The sequence below is a fragment of the Euprymna scolopes genome, chromosome 46, assembly GCF_053919585.1.
Source record: "Euprymna scolopes isolate OS-2025 chromosome 46, ASM5391958v1, whole genome shotgun sequence".
NCBI lineage: Eukaryota > Metazoa > Mollusca > Cephalopoda > Sepiida > Sepiolidae > Euprymna > Euprymna scolopes.
In genome coordinates this window covers 132,951,418-132,969,289 of record NC_136527.1, presented here as the reverse complement: position 1 = coordinate 132,969,289, position 17,872 = coordinate 132,951,418, and the positions used below count along the sequence as shown (strand labels likewise).

Sequence of the window (17,872 nt, the reverse complement as noted above, 5' to 3'; positions counted from 1 at the left end):
ACATTTACCCCTATTTTAGTGAGTCCAACCAAGAGATCTTTTCAGGATTCTAGCCGTCCCTTTCAGTGCAATCGTTTGTATTTCACTTGCACTTGGTTCACCGGGTATGCTTGCTATGTACTTTTTAAAGTTCTTTTTCATAAGCCCAGTTGCTCCTATGATGACTGGTATAATTGAAACGTCTTTTAATTTCCAATTTCGTTTCATATCATACATAAGTCCTTGATACTTTGTAATCTTTTCCCTCTCAACTCTGTTAAGCCCTGTATCATTGGGAACACTGACCTCTATTACGGTCGCTTTTTCAAAACCTCAGTGTGAGTTCTCATATGTATAACCAAATTTGATTGTTTAGCAAAAGAACATCCACACACTCCACAAGACGGGCCTTCCATATCTGGCAGGAAAACAGCTGTGAAGCAGCCAAAGAACGGAAGGATTGTGTGAATGCCCAGTAAATGTAAGTAAAAAAAAAAAAAAATATTTGAGCTGAGATCGAAACTAACACCTTAAGACACTGAATCAGGTACGATAACCATTAGACTAGCTTGTCTTTTTATAATACAAGTGTTAACGAGCATCTCTCCCCCCCTCTCTCTGGCTTTCTTACTCTTTCTATTTTCTCTCTCTGTGTCTCTATAAGAGAATGGAGAAGGAGAGAGGGAGAGAGAGAGGGAGAGAGAGAGAGAGAGAGAGGTGAGTAAACGTGGAGGTAGACACGTTTACCTGAACCAAAGGTCAGCTGACCAAATTACGTATGTGTGACGTAGTTGGCTAGATCTGTGAGATTTGATTTGAGCTTTGAAGAAGACAGACGTTTTCCGTGGTCTCCCCCCTCTTAACTGGGGAGGGGGGAGACGAACGCTGACGTGTGTGAAGAAGAAACACACAAGCAGATTTCACTTTACACCTGCTGCAGAACCTCTGGGGAAAGTGAAATAAAAAACTATAAAACCATTTCATCGTCTTGGAGTGATAAATCTTCGTCAAACAGGTATCAAGTCTCCCTCCAGGATGAGAAATTGCCAGATGGTTCCACAGCGAGAAACAGAGGTAGGTTCAGAAATTACATGTCACACACACGATTCCCTTTATGATAATCAAACACACAACCATTTATATTAGAGACAATCACACGGAATCTTTCTTATGTTATATAGAAAACGTAAAATGTGCCCCTAAATGAAGAACTCTATATAACATATTCAAATGTAACGAAAGTTCAATTTGGTACTCCTCAAGGAAAACCTTCGATGATATCGATATGTAACACAAGAACCCAATGTACCGGAAAAATATCCAGACAATAAAACGTTTAGTAAATCGCTACTTTTTGCATTTTTTTTTTTTTTTTTTGCATTTCCATACACCAAAGCAAAAGAACATCCACACATTTCACAAGAATGTGGTTGTCCATTATTTATTAGCATCACACTGGTTTTAATTTTGGACTCCAGTCTCTCTAAAGAATTATTTTCACTTTTCTGATTACCTGGAGAGAATCTTCATCGCAGCTGAAATATTATGCGTGGTTTGTTTTTATTATTTTTTTTACATATCCATCATTTCTCAACTTGTTTTTCTTGGAAATTTATAACTACAATAAATTGCGGTTTCACTTAATGCCATAACCAGCAAATTCTAGCATTGCTACAAATATAATTTGCTGATTTCTTTCTGTCCTCTGATGCGGAATAAGGACTTTGTAAATTATTTTTTGGAGTATTCAGTCGAACAATAAATTTTGATTGTAAAGTTCAACTTATAGTTTTAATTTCTTTTCTTTATAATAAATTTTAACTTGTAGTTTTAATTTCTTTTCTCTTATAATAAGCTCTGTTTTCTATTATTTGTGTATTGAGCTTTTTTATTCGGTTGGGATTAAATTATCTATGTATAAATACTGGTATTTATATTAGTTTGAAGTTTACCATTGCATATATTGGGTAAAACGCTACATCCTTTTATTTTCATTAATATATATATATATATATATATATATATATATATATATATATAATAGGACAACATTTAATTTCAACTTATAGTTTTAATTAATTAGATAATTTAATCCCAACCGAATAAAAAAGCTCAATACACAAATATATAAATACTGGTATTTATATTAGTTTGAAGTTTACCATTGCGTATATCAGGTAAACACTACATTCCTTTGTTTTCATTAATATATATATACACACAAATAAATACATATATATACATATATATATACACACATATACATACGCACATTATATATATATTAATCTCAATACTATGTTAAAGACCATATATATTCTTATATATCATACTATATATATAATAAGCTTCTCTTTATTTATTTAGAATTCAATAAAGCTTCCCCCAACATTCTATAATTCCTCTTAATCTTTTTCATCCCTAACGAACCTTACGCTAGACGCCGCATCTCCACCATGCTACCTAGCACCTTCTCTACTCTTCTGATGAGAAGCGTTAGGCTTCGAAATGCCCTGGCATAAAGAGTCCCTTCTATCGCCCAAATTTTGCCTGTATTCCATTATTCAATAAATGATCCATTCTATATCTATGATTGCCATGTGTTTACTTGGTGTTCCTATTTACTTACCTCCCTCCGAGAGCAATGTTAGATACAAGGTCGATTTTTTTTTTATGTAGGGCAGATTCAGCTCCCACAAAGGGTCACTTTAATTTTTTTTTGTCTTATTCATACAAGGCACATTGCTACTTGGACAGACATTAAGTATGGAGTTGAGCAGCAAAATGTCTGTTCACATTACATTTAAATTTCTTCATACCAGTACAGTCAGAGAACACAAGACGGGAAGGATTTTCAAAGTCTAGTAGTTAGAAGGAATAAACTATAAGAATAAAATCATATAGTACCATAATACATTACAATCCATTGATGTCCCCACTTCACGTCCTTTATAAGATTTCAGCCATTGCTTTGGATGTGTGTGTTACAAGGTCTGCTGTCATCAGTAAATATACCTATCTCAGAGACAATTTTATCAGGAGGTCGTTTATGAATATCAAGAATAATAAAAGTTCAGGAATCGGCCTATGAGACACACCCGCATTTCATTTTCTTGTTGTCCTTTTGTATAAGATCCAATAATTATTGTTGAGCTTTGCATTATCCGGATAAGTCTCATTTGTGAAATTAATCTCTCTCTTTTCCTTTTACATTAAGCTACATTAAGCTATATATATATATATATATATATATATATATATAAGCTATATATATATATATATATATATATATATATATATATATATATATATATATATATATATATATATCTCGTTTCTGATTTTTTGAGATGAGGATTGGTTATTCGTATTATTTGGATTCATCTGACTACTGTTCTCATCCTGAGTATCATTTTCACAACGTTTTGTTCAATGTAACCTCCTGACCCATGGCGCAGTGGTTAGAGTACTTGGTAAAATCAATTGTGAAAAGTGAGATTCTCCTGAAGGTTAAAGGTTCAATTCTCAGTGTGTGGACAACCAAAAAATACAATTTCAAATTACTTAGAATCTCTATTGAGACATGGCTGACAGAACGAGAGCATGCTTCCCTCATAAAGTAAATAAAGGGATCCATTCGAAATTCCGTCCAAATTCCAGAGTACGACAGAAACATTGCCGAGTTTTACAAGGTACACCGGAAGAGGTTACATCGAACGAAACGTCGTGGAAATGACACTCAAGATGAAAACAGTAGCCCGATGACACCAAGTAATAGGAATGACCAATCATCTCCTGAAAAATTCAGAAACATTAAAAAATTGACCAAAAATAATACGAAGTTTATAAACCCGACAGGCAGCTAAATCCCACCCCCACACACTTGAGATCCCTAGATGTAAAAGATCTTTCTACTCCAGTAGTTTCTTCCCCAGAACCGCTAGACTCTGGAATTCCATTCCCTAACTGTACTGACATGCAGAAGTTCAACTGCAACGTGAACCGACATCTTGCTGCCCAAATCCCAACTTAATGCCCCAATAGTTGCTGCCCCTGATAGTTTACAATGGTTACTTTCTTTGAAAGATCTTGACTAACCTTTGCAAGGAGACGTTGGTTATAATAACGCTGGGCATTTTCACAATCCTTCCGTTCTTCGGCTGCTTCACAGCTGTTTTCCCGCCAGATATGGAAAGCCCACCTTGAAAAAAACAAAAAACAAAAAACAATTCCTAAGTTTAAGAAGTATTCATATTACATTGGAGTTCACCATTGCGTATATCAGGTAAACACTACATCTTTTTGTTTCTTTTTTTACATAGGCATCACCACTTATCAAGACTAACAGGACACTCGAGGATAAGGGTTAAATACTACCTCTTTTTGCTTTGATTACTTTATATATATATATGGATAACATCTTTAGATATTATTCGTCACGAAAAACACCGGACCAACTTGGCCCTTTGGTACTGGAGTGCTAACCTACAGCAGACTTAACCTTTTGTGACCCCGCTAAACGAACACCCCATAATTTTTTTATACCATATTTCTTCAAACTGAAACATAATTATCAAAGTATACTTACGCAGATAGATATGAAAAGTCTTTATTAAAGTTTGTGCCTATTTCCATTCTATGGAGGCCAGGCACGAATGCAGACCCCACAATTTTATTATATTATCCCTATTTAAGTTAAAACATACTTATCAAAGTATTCTTATGTACATCTATATCAAAAACACTTGTAAACGTTTTTTTTAATTTTTTAATTTCCATACTTTGTGGACCAGGCACGAACGTAGACCCCACAATTTTAATGAACCACCTTTCTCCCAGATCAAACATACCCATTCCTGTGCCTCGATACATCTTCTATCATTATATGTAATCAGATTTTTAAAATAGTCAACCATATAGGAGCCTATTCGTGACCAGACACACACACACACAGACATTCAGCTTTATGGCCCATCTTCTTCCAATTACGGGATTTCCTCGGATTTTACTTGTACAAATGGAAATTCTTTTAACTTTCTTGCAGTTTTACATTTGGATTTTACCGTCACTAGATTTTTTATCTTCCACCAGACTATCCATTCACGTGTAATCACCTTTTTTTTTTACCATATTCCCTCTGCTTAACTTATTTTGTTTTCAAGTAAGATCTTTGACTTACTTGTTGTTTCATCAAATACTTTTGCATGCAAAATCCGATCCCACATTTTGCTAATTCCTACCCTCTGATGAGAAGGAGAGTATTTCTTCGAAACTCCGCGGATTAAGGACTATCCATTTATCTAGTGTTTCCTTTTCAGATTAAATATGTTTTTAACTCATTTCAAAGTGTTTTTTTAACATATTTTATTAACTGTTTGCTCATATATATATATATATATATATATATATATATATCCCGAAAACTTCTGGAGACTTGATTCCAAATATTTCTCATACATTATATCTCCCCTCTTTTGGAAATAGCATACGATTATGAATATCTCCAGTATCAAATAATCCTTATACACCGTGAAATTTACTTCATGTATGAAAACGAAAGAGGAGATATAACATATGAGAAATATTTGGAATCAAGTCTCCTCTTGCTGTTATTTCAGATCATTTGAAATCATAGCAGCAAGTTTTAGTCTCCCCTCCATCAAGGCCAGAACGTTTTTAGGGAAATATCAGATATTTTGTAATTCATAAACAAAACTAAGAAAACAGTTATAATAATATATGTCAAATAAGAGACGTGCTACATTTAACACTTTAAAGCCAAATAACAATGCAAATTTGTTTTTTTTTAACCTTTATAAAATAAACGAATGTTTATTTTATAAAGAGAGAGATATATCTCGGAGATATACACTCCTTTTTCAATCTGTATATATATATATTTTTTTTTTCTTATTCTTCGTCATGATGTTGAATGGAATAATTTTAAGTTAAGTCCACTTGATGTTAGCTGTGGTTTTTTTCTGTAGCCGGATAATTACGCGTGGTCACGCGTGATTTGAAAGTCTGGGTAGGTTTATCTGATAAAGGCGATTAGTGAAATTTGAAATTTCTTTATTATATACGAAATCTGGAAAAATTTCCGACGCATGTCCATGACAGCAATTGCTGTCATAGATTCTCAAAGGTAAATACCTGCAACAGAGAGATGAACCTTTCACATCATGAATGAATAAGTTTCGTCATCATAACAATACAATTGTGTTTTTATTTAAAGTAACATGTTTATTCAGCTCGAAAAACATACAGTGTTCACCGATGTATTGGAAAATTTAAAATGGCGTCGGACGCTTTGTTGAAGACGGTAAGTTTGGAAAAATCAGTTAAAAATAAAAAAAAAAAACTATAAATAATACTGTTAAAAACCCACCTAATATATGTCAGCCCCTGTCACGGTAACATATATTGAGCAATTTTTTAACAGTATTTTGTATAGTTTTTTTTTTTATTTTAAACTCATTTCACAAACTTACCGTGTTCTTCAGAGAGTCCGTTGCCATTTAAAAATTTTCAATACATCGGTAAACACTGCATGTTTTTCGAGATGAATAAACATGCTTCATTAAATAAAAACACTAAAACATAAAGGCGTTTCAAATTTCACTCAACCCCATTAATGGATAAACTTACCCAGACTGTATTATGAAATCTGGACGAATTAAAATATCAGATTTAAGCATATTTAATGACAGGACAAAGCCCCCCCTCCTTCCTCATCCCCCCCCCACCCCCTTCATTTTACTTCAATCTGGGGGCAATTAAAAAAAAAAATCCAATCCAATCATTTGAGCCCCCTGCGACTTTTAGTTTTGGAGGAGATAAAGTTTGAAAATATTTGGAAATAGGATAGGAATATCTCTAAAATCAAATAATCCTTATACGCTGTGAAATTTTCTTTACGTATGAAAACCAAAGAGGAGAAATATGACATATGAGAAATATTTGGAATCAAGTCTCCCCTTGCTGTTATTTCAGATCATTTGAAACCATAGCAAAACGTTTTTTGGGGAAATATCAGATATTTTGTAATTCATATGCAAAACTAGTAAAACAATTATAATAATATATACGAAATCTGGACAAATTAAAATATCAGATTTTAGCATATTTTATGACAGGACAACCCCCCCCCTCCCTCAGCCTCCCTCCCCCCTTTCATTTTTCTTCAATCTGGGGGCAATTAAAAAAAAATACAATCCAATCATTTGAGCTCCCTAGTGTCGTTCTGCGACTATTAGTTTCGGGAGGGATAAAGTTTGAAAATATGGACAAACAGACAAACATACTTTTGTATATTAGATTTGTGATAAAAAAAAATACAATCCAATCATTTGAGCCCCCTAGTGTCGTTCTCTGACTTTTAGTTTCGAAAGAGATAAAGTTTGAAAATATGGACAAACAGACAGACAGGCTTTTGTATATTAGATTTGTGATAAAAAAAAATCCAATCCAATCATTTGAGCCCCCTAGTGTCGTTCTCTGACTTTTAGTTTCGAAAGAGATAAAGTTTGAAAATATGGACAAACAGACAAACAGGCTTTTGTATATTAGATTCGTGATAATAAAAAAAAATCCAATCCAATCATTTGATCTCCCTAGTGTCATTCTCTGACTTTTAGTTTCGAAAGAGATAAAGTTTGAAAATATGGACAAACAGACAAACAGGCTTTTGTATATTAGATTTGTGATAAAAAAAAATCCAATCCAATCATTTGATCTCCCTAGTGTCGTTCTCTGACTTTTAGTTTCGAAAGAGATAAAGTTTGAAAATATGGACAAACAGACAAACAGGCTTTTGTATATTAGATTCGTGATAATAAAAAAAAATCCAATCCAATCATTTGATCTCCCTAGTGTCGTTCTCTGACTTTTAGTTTCGAAAGAGATAAAGTTTGAAAATATGGACAAACAGACAAACAGGCTTTTGTATATTAGATTCGTGATAATAAAAAAAAATCCAATCCAATCATTTGATCTCCCTAGTGTCGTTCTCTGACTTTTAGTTTCGAAAGAGATAAAGTTTGAAAATATGGACAAACAGACAAACAGGCTTTTGTATATTAGATTTGTGATAAAAAAAAATCCAATCCAATCATTTGATCTCCCTAGTGTCGTTCTGAGGTTTTAGTTTTGAAAGAGATAAAGGTTGTAAAATATGGACAAACAGACAAACAGGCTTTTGTATATTAGATTCGTGATAATAAAAAAAAATCCAATCCAATCATTTGATCTCCCTAGTGTCGTTCTCTGACTTTTAGTTTCGAAAGAGATAAAGTTTGAAAATATGGACAAACAGACAAACAGGCTTTTGTATATTAGATTCGTGATAATAAAAAAAAATCCAATCCAATCATTTGATCTCCCTAGTGTCGTTCTCTAACTTTTAGTTTCGAAAGAGATAAAGTTTGAAAATATGGACAAACAGACAAACAGGCTTTTGTATATTAGATTTGTGATAAAAAAAAATCCAATCCAATCATTTGATCTCCCTAGTGTCGTTCTGAGGTTTTAGTTTTGAAAGAGATAAAGTTTGAAAATATGGACAAACAGACAAACATACTTTTGTATATTAGATTCGTGATAATAAAAAAAAATACAATCCAATCATTTGAGCCTCCTAGTGTCGTTCTCTGCCTTTTAGTTTCGAAAGAGATAAAGTTTGAAAATATGGAAAAACAGGCTTTTGTATATTAGATTCGTGATAAAAAAAAAGAAAATCTTACTTGAGTGTTCGAAGTGAAACTTGTCGATATTTTTCCTCGGCCATATCTGCTTTCTGTTGGCAGTGGCCGACGTAACTTCTCCACGTCTTCCAAACTTTTACGGACAAACATCTTTCGTAGTAACTGGATGCTTCGGTTAGACGCCTACGCTTTGCTTTTCGGCGTACGGAATACTGGAAAATAAAGAAAAGACAATTTTGGATTTCATTTTAACTTTTTGGTGGGGTGGGGTTGGAGGAGGAGGAGGAGGGGGGGTACTTTCAATTTTGATTCCTAATGCTACATAATTAAAAACAAGTTGCGTGTGCGTGGTCTTCCCTTGTGGTGCTGCATGCGGGATGACGCCACAAAAAATAGTTAAGAAATGATGACTGTGAGAAGAGCCAACACTGCCTTCACATAAAAAGGGATTGTCCAAATTGGATAGCAATAGGGCCAATGTTGTCTTCACAGCCTGAGGATGCGCTTATGTAGTGAGATGATGGGTAGGGCAGGTTGTTCCCCAGACCAATCGCCAATAAATACGTCATCCTGGGGAACTCCCAATCCCATGTGTCTATGCTGGTGATTCTGCAAACGCTCTTGAGCCCCGTGATCCTTCGCCTGGCCCGAGAAATTAAATCCTATTCGTTATGTTCTCAAAACGACATCAAATGGTCACTTTTCCACCAACAATAAAATGTATATATGTCGGTTTTACAAAAACATAATAAAATTTATAACTTAGCTCTTCCTTTCAGCAAGGTTGGCCGCTGCTGCCTGGGCACACAATAATGCTTAACAATTAATACAAGGATAGGTGTGCGTCCTTCTCCAGTGTTTTCGGGTATCTTAATCTCCTTTCAATGGGGAGCCCTGCCGCTCCCGGAGGCAGTCACGCCACACTGTCTCTTTGGTCTACAAAAACCAATTCATCACTATGCTTGTCAGATTGGAACACGTGACATGTGACACGTCACTTCCAGTCACCGTTCAGACACTTTTTTTTTTTATTATTATTACATTTCCACCCCAAACAAGACACTCTGGTGTAAGGGGCTACTATCAGGGTCATAAGCTACGAGGATACTATGTAGGGAGTTGGGCAGCAAGATGTCGGTTCACATTACACTTGAATTTCTGCATGTCAGTACAGTTGGAAAAGCAAAATCCCGGAAGGGAGTTCTAAAGTCTAGCAGTTCTGGGGAAGAAACTATCAGAGTAGAAGACCTTCTTACACCTAGGGATCTCTACTGTGTAGGGGTGGGATTTTGCTGCTTGCCGGAAGTATTTACGTTGAGGGGGTACAAGTGCTTGTAGTTCATCAGAGCATTCACCATTAAAATACTTGTAAAACAGGCAGAGGGATGCAACATTTCGTCGATGGGACAGAGGCTGAAGCTTAGATGACAGTTCAGGACTTATCAGATTGGCGACTCTCTTTTGAACCCTGTCCAGGAATGAGAGACAAGCAGCAGATGCACCAGCCCGAATGTGACAACAATACTCCATACATGGGCAAATGGTGGCCTTATAGAGGTACAGGATACTTTCAGGTGTAAGTAGCCTTCTAGCACAGTAAAGAGAGCCCACCTTCTTTGCAGCAGCCTTGGCAATGCTCTCAATGTATTTGTTCCAATTCATATTCTCTGTGAACGTTAAGCCGAGGAGTTTGAAAGAAGTACTTTCAGGTAATGTATCTTTAGCCATTGCTATTGGTGGTAGAGAAGGTTTCTTGTAATGAGGAAAACAAGCTTAGTTTTGGCAGTACTGAATGTGACCATGCATTTTTGTCCCCATTCCACTACAGATTGGAGGTCTTCCTCTAGTATTTTTTGCCATTTACTTAGATATGTGTTCATTTGTTTTCCCCTCATGCCTGTTAAGGAGCGTGGTGTCGTCAGCAAATATACTCATCTCAGAGACAATCTTATCAGAGAGGTCATTTATGAATATTAGGAATAATAAAAGTTCCAGCATCGACCCGAGGTACACCCGCATTTATATCATATTGTTTAGATGTACAACCGTCGAGAACAACTTAGATTCTTCTCTTATTTAAGACTAGCGAGGGGTACCCGGCGTTGCCCGGGTGTTTTTTGGGGGTATGTGAAAAAAACGCGAAAATGTGAAGAAAAAAAAAAAAACGAAGCGAAGTCGACATTGAACGAACGTTACTTAGCTCTCTTGAGACAACTGGCTTTCGGCCTGTGGTATTTATTTGCTCCTCCACCGAGCAAATTAGGCACAAGGCCAATTTTTAATGTGAGGAGTCAAGGGAGGGGGAAGGGAAAAAGGGGACCAGCTCCTGAGAGGTGGGAAATGGGAGCTGGTTAAAGGTCAGGTATGTGGGGTTGGCCCCACATCTGGTCTTTGCTAGTCATTGCTAGTCCTAGCTTGCAGTATCTGCCGGAGCAGATACTACACTTTGATCATGTCACCCGGGCCCCGGAGGGCGCGCGAGCAAGTGGCTTTCGGCCTGTGGGTATTTATTTGCTCCCCCACCGAGCAAATTAGGCACAAAGCCGATTTTTATTGTGAGGAGTCAAGGGAGGGGGAAGGGAAAAAGGGGACCAGCTCCCGAGAGGAGGGAAATGGGAGCTGGTTAAAGGTCAAGCATGTGGGGTTGCCCCCACATCTGGTCTTTGCTAGTCATAGCTAGTCCTAGCTAGTCATAGCTTGCAGTATCTGCCGGAACAGATACTACACTTTGATCATGTCACCCAGGCCCCGGAGGGCGCGCGGGCAAGCGGCCTGTGATTAGAGTCGAGTTTTGCTTTTTTTTTATACCGAAAACCGAATGTAATGCGTGCCGATGCGGGAAATGTCGAATAATTAACGTTTGAAAGTCAATAAAATTAAACAGACAGGCGAGCTCCGTGGATAACTCTGAGATATTACAATTTATAGATGATATAAAAAGTTTTAAGAAGTTGTGAAGCGAGCAAGCGCTTCTCTGAAAGAAGCCTTTTGTGGACATTGAGGAAAAGCGTACATACATACACACATACATTTTCGCTTTTATATATATATAGAAGGATTTAATTATGTTAAGTATTCGTCCAGTGATACCGTAAGATCTGATTTTCCTGAGAAAGATCATCGTGCCAAACCCTGTAAAAAGCCGTAGATATATCTAGAGCTACCATTCTACTCTCCCCAGTCAGGATATCTACTGTAGAAGAGGATTGTCTAAATCCATATTGTTAGTCAGGCAGAAGTTTAGCAGCTGTACGGCGATGAACTAGAGTTTGATTAATTATGGATTCAAATTTTTGGGCGGAAAGCGGGAGAAAGCTAATGGGGCGATAATTTAATGGGTCAGTTCTTTCGTCAGAATTCTCGTAAACTGGTACTACAGAAGCAGTTTTCCAGCAGTCAGGAAAGCAAGATTCGTTAAGGCATTTGTTGTAGAGCTTGGAGAGGACTGGAGCAACCTGAGCGGAGTATTTTTTTAATAGTACAGCCGGAATGAGATCGGGTTCACATGCTTTTGAGGTGTCTAGGTTTTTTTTAAGATAACACTTTCTTGAGAGAGAGTGATTTTCAGATCATCAAGTGTGACGTCTGTCCGCAGAGAAAAGAGACCCTTGTGCCATACCCTGTCATAAGCCTTAGATATATCTAGAGCTACCGCTCTGCCCTCCCCCGCTTTGTTCAGTGAATGGTATATACGTTCAGAGATTAAAGTGAGGATGTCAGCTGTGGAACGGGCTTGTCTAAATCCATATTGTTCGTCAGTCAGAAGTTTAGCATCTGTAAGGTGCTGGACTAGAGCATGGTTAATTATGGTCTCAAATATTTTGGCGAAAAGTGGGAGGAGGCTAATGGGGCGATAATTTGATGGGTCAGTTCTTTCGCCAGAATTCTTGAATATTGGTACCACAGAAGCGGTTTTCCAACAGCCCGGAAAGCATGATTCATTAAGGCATTTGTTGTAGAGTTTGGAGAGAACTGGAGCTACTTCGGCTGAGCACTTTTTTAATAGCACAGCTGGGATGAGATCAGGTCCACATGCTTTTGAAGTGTCAAGATTTTTTATGATAGCATGTACCTGAGCAGGGGTGATTTTTATATCGTCTAGCATGGCGTCTGTTGGTAAAGGAAAGTCAGGCAGGAGGTGGTTGGAAGGGTCCAGTGTGGAGTTCGAGGCAAACCGGCTGGCAAGCATATTAGCTTTGTCGGTTGCTGAGCAAACAACCTCGTGATTGTTGGTTAGTGGGGGAATTGTTGATTGCCCATTATTTACTACACTGTTGTAGATTTTCCAGAAATCACGGGTTCCTAATTTCTGTGCTTCGAAACGTTTTCTGCTGGTTTCAGTAAATTCTCTCTTAGCTGTCACTATGTCAGAACTTTAGCATCTGTAAGGTAGCTTTGTTAATTATGGACTCAAATATTTTGGCGAAAAGTGGGAGGAGGCTAATGGGGCGATAATTTGATGGGTCAGTTCTTTCGCCAGAATTCTTGAAAACAGGTACTACAGAAGCAGTTTTCCGGCAGTCCAGAAAGCAAGATTCATTAAGGCATTTGTTGTAAAGTTTGGAGAGAACTGGAGCTACTTTGGTGGAGCATTTTTTAATAGCACAGCCGGGATGAGATCAGGTCCATATGCTTTTGAAGTGTTTTTTATGATAGCATGCACCTGAGAAAGGGTGATTTTCAGATCATCTAGCGTGGTGTCTGCAAAGCAAAGTCATGGAGGGGGTTGTTAGCAGAGTCCAGTGTGGAGTTGGAGGCAAACCAACTGGCAAGCAGGTTAGCTTTCTCGGTTGCTGAGCAAACAACCTCATGATTGTTGGATAGTGGGGGAATTGTTGATTGTCCATTATTTACTACACTGTTGTAGATTTTCCAAAAATCACAGGTTCTGAATTTCTACGCTTCGATGTGTTTCCTGGTGGTTTCAATAAATTCTCTCTTAGCTGTCACTATATCTTTCTTACTGTTACATCAGGCTTCTATAAACTTTTGTCTGTTTGTACTAGACTTATGTTGGTTAAATCTGCGGTAGAAGTAAACCATTAGGGAGAGTAGGGTTTGCTATAGAATTTTCGCATGGGAACATGTGCTTCAATTTCCGAACTTTAATTATGTTATAATTATGTTATTAGGATTTAATTATGTTAAGTATTCCAGTGATACCGTATGATCTGATTTTCCTGAAAAGACCTTCATGCCATACCCTGTCAAAAGCCTTAGATATATCTACAGGTACCGCTCTACCCTCCCCTGCTTTATCCAGTGAATGGTATATATGTTCAGAGATTAAAGTTAGGAAATCTGCTGTGGAATGGGCTTGCCTAAATCCATATTGTTGGTCAGCCAGAAGTTTGACATCTGTAAGGTGATGGACTAGAGCTTGGTTAATTGTGGACTCAAATATATTGGTGAAAAGTCGGAGCAGGCTAATGGGGCGATAATTTGATGGGTCAGTTATCACAGAAGCAGTTTTCCAGCAAGTCTAGGTTTTTTATGATAGCATGCACCTGATTTACTGGGTCAGTTTTTTCTGTTATTGAAATTATAATAATGTACTTCACTACAGTTTAAGAAAATAATGTAGCTTTGTCCAGACAACTGGTATTATGGAACCATTAAAAAAAACTTTAATTAAACTAATTCATTTTAATTGAATATTAAAAAAAAAGTTGTCACTCTGACAACTAAAATTTTATTTCTTGTCTGTATAAGTTTACCAAAAATCCCCATTAAACATTGAAGTAATTTAGTTACCCATTTGGCATAATGGTTAGATTATTAACTAATAGGATGGAAAGGTTCAATCCTTGGTCAAGTTATATCAAAGACTCAAAAAAAGTACTTAATGCCTGTTTGCTAAAAGCTTAGCATTATAAGATGTGAATCAAGGGTAAGTGGAGTTATTCAGCAAAAGGAGTGGTGTCCTTAAATTTCTTCATAGTAGCCAATGAAAAGGGAACATTTGAGTCATCTTTAACTAGGGTTGATCCACTTATTTTATTATTATTTATTTATTTTTTTAACTTGCCAGAATTCTTGAAAAACAGGTATCATAGAAGCAGTTTTCCAGCAGTCTGGAAAGCAAGACTCATTAAGGCATTTGTTGTAAAGTTTAGAAAGAACTGGAGCTACTTCGGCGGAGTATTTTTTCAATAGCACTTTTTTAATAGCACAGCTGGGATGAGATCAGGTCCACATGCTTTTGAAGTGTCTAGGTTTTTTATGATAGTATGCACCTGAGAAGGGGTAATTTTCAGATCGTCTAGTGTGGCGTCTGTCCGCAAAGCAAAATCATGGTCCAGTGTAGAGTTGAAGGCAAACCGACTGGCAAGCAGGTTAGCCTTCTTAGTTGCCGTGCAAAAAACCTCATGATTGTTGGTTAGGGATTGTTGATTGCACATTATTTACTACACTGTTGTAGATTTTCCAGAAATCACGAGTTCCTAATTTCTGTACTTCGAAGCGTTTTCTGGTGGTTTCAGTAAATTCTCTCTTAGCTGTCACTATTTCTTTCTTACAGTTACTTCTGGCTTCTATATACTTCTGTCTGTTTGAACTGGGCTTATGTCGGTTAAATCTGCGGTATGCATGCTGCCTTTGCGCTATGGCAGCTGCACAAGTAGAAGTAAACCATTGGGGAGAGTGGGGCTTGCTATAAAATTTGTGCATGGGAACATGTGTTTCATTTGACGTCTTGAACCATTCAGTGGTCACATTTGCGCACTGCTCAGCAGAAAGAGAAAAGATATTTTGCCATGGGGCATTCCTGATGAGATCCCTGATGACAGGCAGCTAAATCCCACCCCCACACAGTAGAGATCCCTAGATGTAAAAGATCTTTCTACTCTAGTAGTTTCTTCCTCAGAACCGCTAGACTCTGGAATTCCATTCCAGGTCCCTGCTTCCCCAACTGTACTGACATGCAGAAGTTCAAGTGTAACGTGAACCGACATCTTGCTGCCGAAATCCCAACATAGTCCCTGATAGTAGCCCCCTACACCAAAGTGGCAATGTGCCTTGTTTGGGTTGAAAATGTTAAAAATAAAAAAAAAGGAAGTGAAAAGATATTTTGCCATGAGGCTTCTCTGATAAGATCCCTGATGGCTTCCCAGTCAGCCTTTTTATAATATCTCGTTGTTTTGAGCAGTGGCTCTTCAGTTTTGGCTCTAGAGTTTTGGGCGATTTCAACCATTACCACTGCATATCAACCCTTGTCAGGTTATTTAATGCAGAATCCAGTGATTTTGAAGAACAACTTTTTTAAAAAAATATATATATATATATATTTTTTTTTCCAGTCGGTTTCTATTTAACCCATAGTTGGGACCCTAACAGGTACTACCCCTCTGGATCAGAGTGGACCTGGGAGCAATGGCAATTAAGGGGTGGCTCCACACTCCCCAAAGCCCATAAGCTGGGGCCTCACCATTGGATATAGTTTAAGGTCATATCATAAAAATTGGTCTCATAAGATGTATAGCCATAACTTTAAATGCCTGTTCAAAAAAACGCCTGGAAACTTATTGAAGACACCTCATATTCACACTACTGCAGAAGCTGTTCATTTGAATATGAAATCATAAAAATTGGTCAGTTATCTCATAAGATGTTTAGCAAATAACATACTGAATTTTAAAAAGTCTACGACAATTTTAAATGCGTGTAAAAAAAGTCTGGAAACTTATTGAAGACACCTCGTATTCACACTACTGCAGTAGCTGTTCATTTGAACGTGAAATCATAAAAATTGGTCAGTCATCTCATAAGATGTTTAGCAATAACATACTGAATTTTAAAAAGTCTACGACAATTTTAAATGCGTGTAAAAAAAGTCTGGAAACTTATTGAAGACACCTCGTATTCACACTACTGCAGTAGCTGTTCATTTGAATGTGAAATCCTAAAAATTGGTCAGTCATCTCATAAGATGTATAGCAATTTTAAATGCCTGTACAAAAAAAAAAAGCCCGGAAACTTATTGAAGACACCTCGTATTCACACTACTGCAGTAGCTGTTCATTTGAACGCGAAATCATAAAAATTGGTCAGTCATCTCATAAGATTCTACGACAATTTTAAATGCCTGTACAAAAAAGTCTGGAAACTTATTGAAGACACCTCGTATTCACACTACTGCAGTAGCTGTTCATTTGAACGTGAAATCATAAAAATTGGTCAGTCATCTCATAAGAGTCTACGACAATTTTAAAGGCCTGTACAAAAAAGTCTGGAAACTTATTGAAGACACCTCGTATTCACACTACTGCAGTAGCTGTTCATTTGAACGTGAAATCCTAAAAATTGGTCAGTCATCTCATAAGATGTTTAGCAATAACATACTGAATTTTCAAGAGTCTACGACAATTTTAAATGCCTGTACAAAAAAAAGTCTCGAAACTTATTGAAGACACCTCGTATTCACACTACTGCTGTAGCTGTTCATTTGAACGTGAAATCATAAAAATTGGTCAGTCATCTCATAAGATGTTTAGCAATAACATACTGAATTTTCAAGAGTCTACGACAATTTTAAATGCCTGTACAAAAAAAAGTCTCGAAACTTATTGAAGACACCTCGTATTCACACTACTGCTGTAGCTGTTCATTTGAACGTGAAATCATAAAAATTGGTCAGTCATCTCATAAGATGTTTAGCAATAAAATAATGAATTTCAAAGAGTCTACGACAATTTTAAATGCCTGTACAAAAAAAGTCTGGAAACTTATTGAAGACACCTCGTATTCACACTACTGCATTTGAACGTGAAATCATAAAAATTGGTCAGTCATCTTATAAGAGTCTACGACAATTTTAAAGGCCTGTACAAAAAAGTCTGGAAACTTATTGAAGACACCTCGTATCCACACTACTGCAGTAGCTGTTCATTTGAACGTGAAATCATAAAAATTGGTCAGTCATCTCATAAGATGTTTAGCAATAACATACTGAATTTTCAAGAGTCTACGACAATTTTAAATGCCTGTACAAAAAAAAGTCTCAAAACTTATTGAAGACACCTCGTATTCACACTACTGCTGTAGCTGTTCATTTGAACGTGAAATCATAAAAATTGGTCAGTCATCTCATAAGATGTTTAGCAATAACATACTGAATTTTCAAGAGTCTACGACAATTTTAAATGCCTGTACAAAAAAAAGTCTCGAAACTTATTGAAGACACCTCGTATTCA

General features: G+C 36.8%; 1 protein-coding gene across 1 annotated transcript in view; it reads right to left on the bottom strand.

Moving 5' to 3' along the window:
• Positions 1 to 17,872, bottom strand: part of LOC145271169 (protein SFI1 homolog) — a 324,462-nt gene that overhangs the window by 32,524 nt on the left and 274,066 nt on the right. The window contains exons 19-20 of the mRNA XM_080126698.1: positions 8,721 to 8,893; positions 4,078 to 4,180 (exon numbers count right to left, since the gene is read on the bottom strand). Of these exons, the coding sequence (XP_079982824.1) occupies positions 4,078 to 4,180; positions 8,721 to 8,893 (276 nt within the window). The remainder of the gene's footprint in view (positions 1 to 4,077; positions 4,181 to 8,720; positions 8,894 to 17,872) is intronic.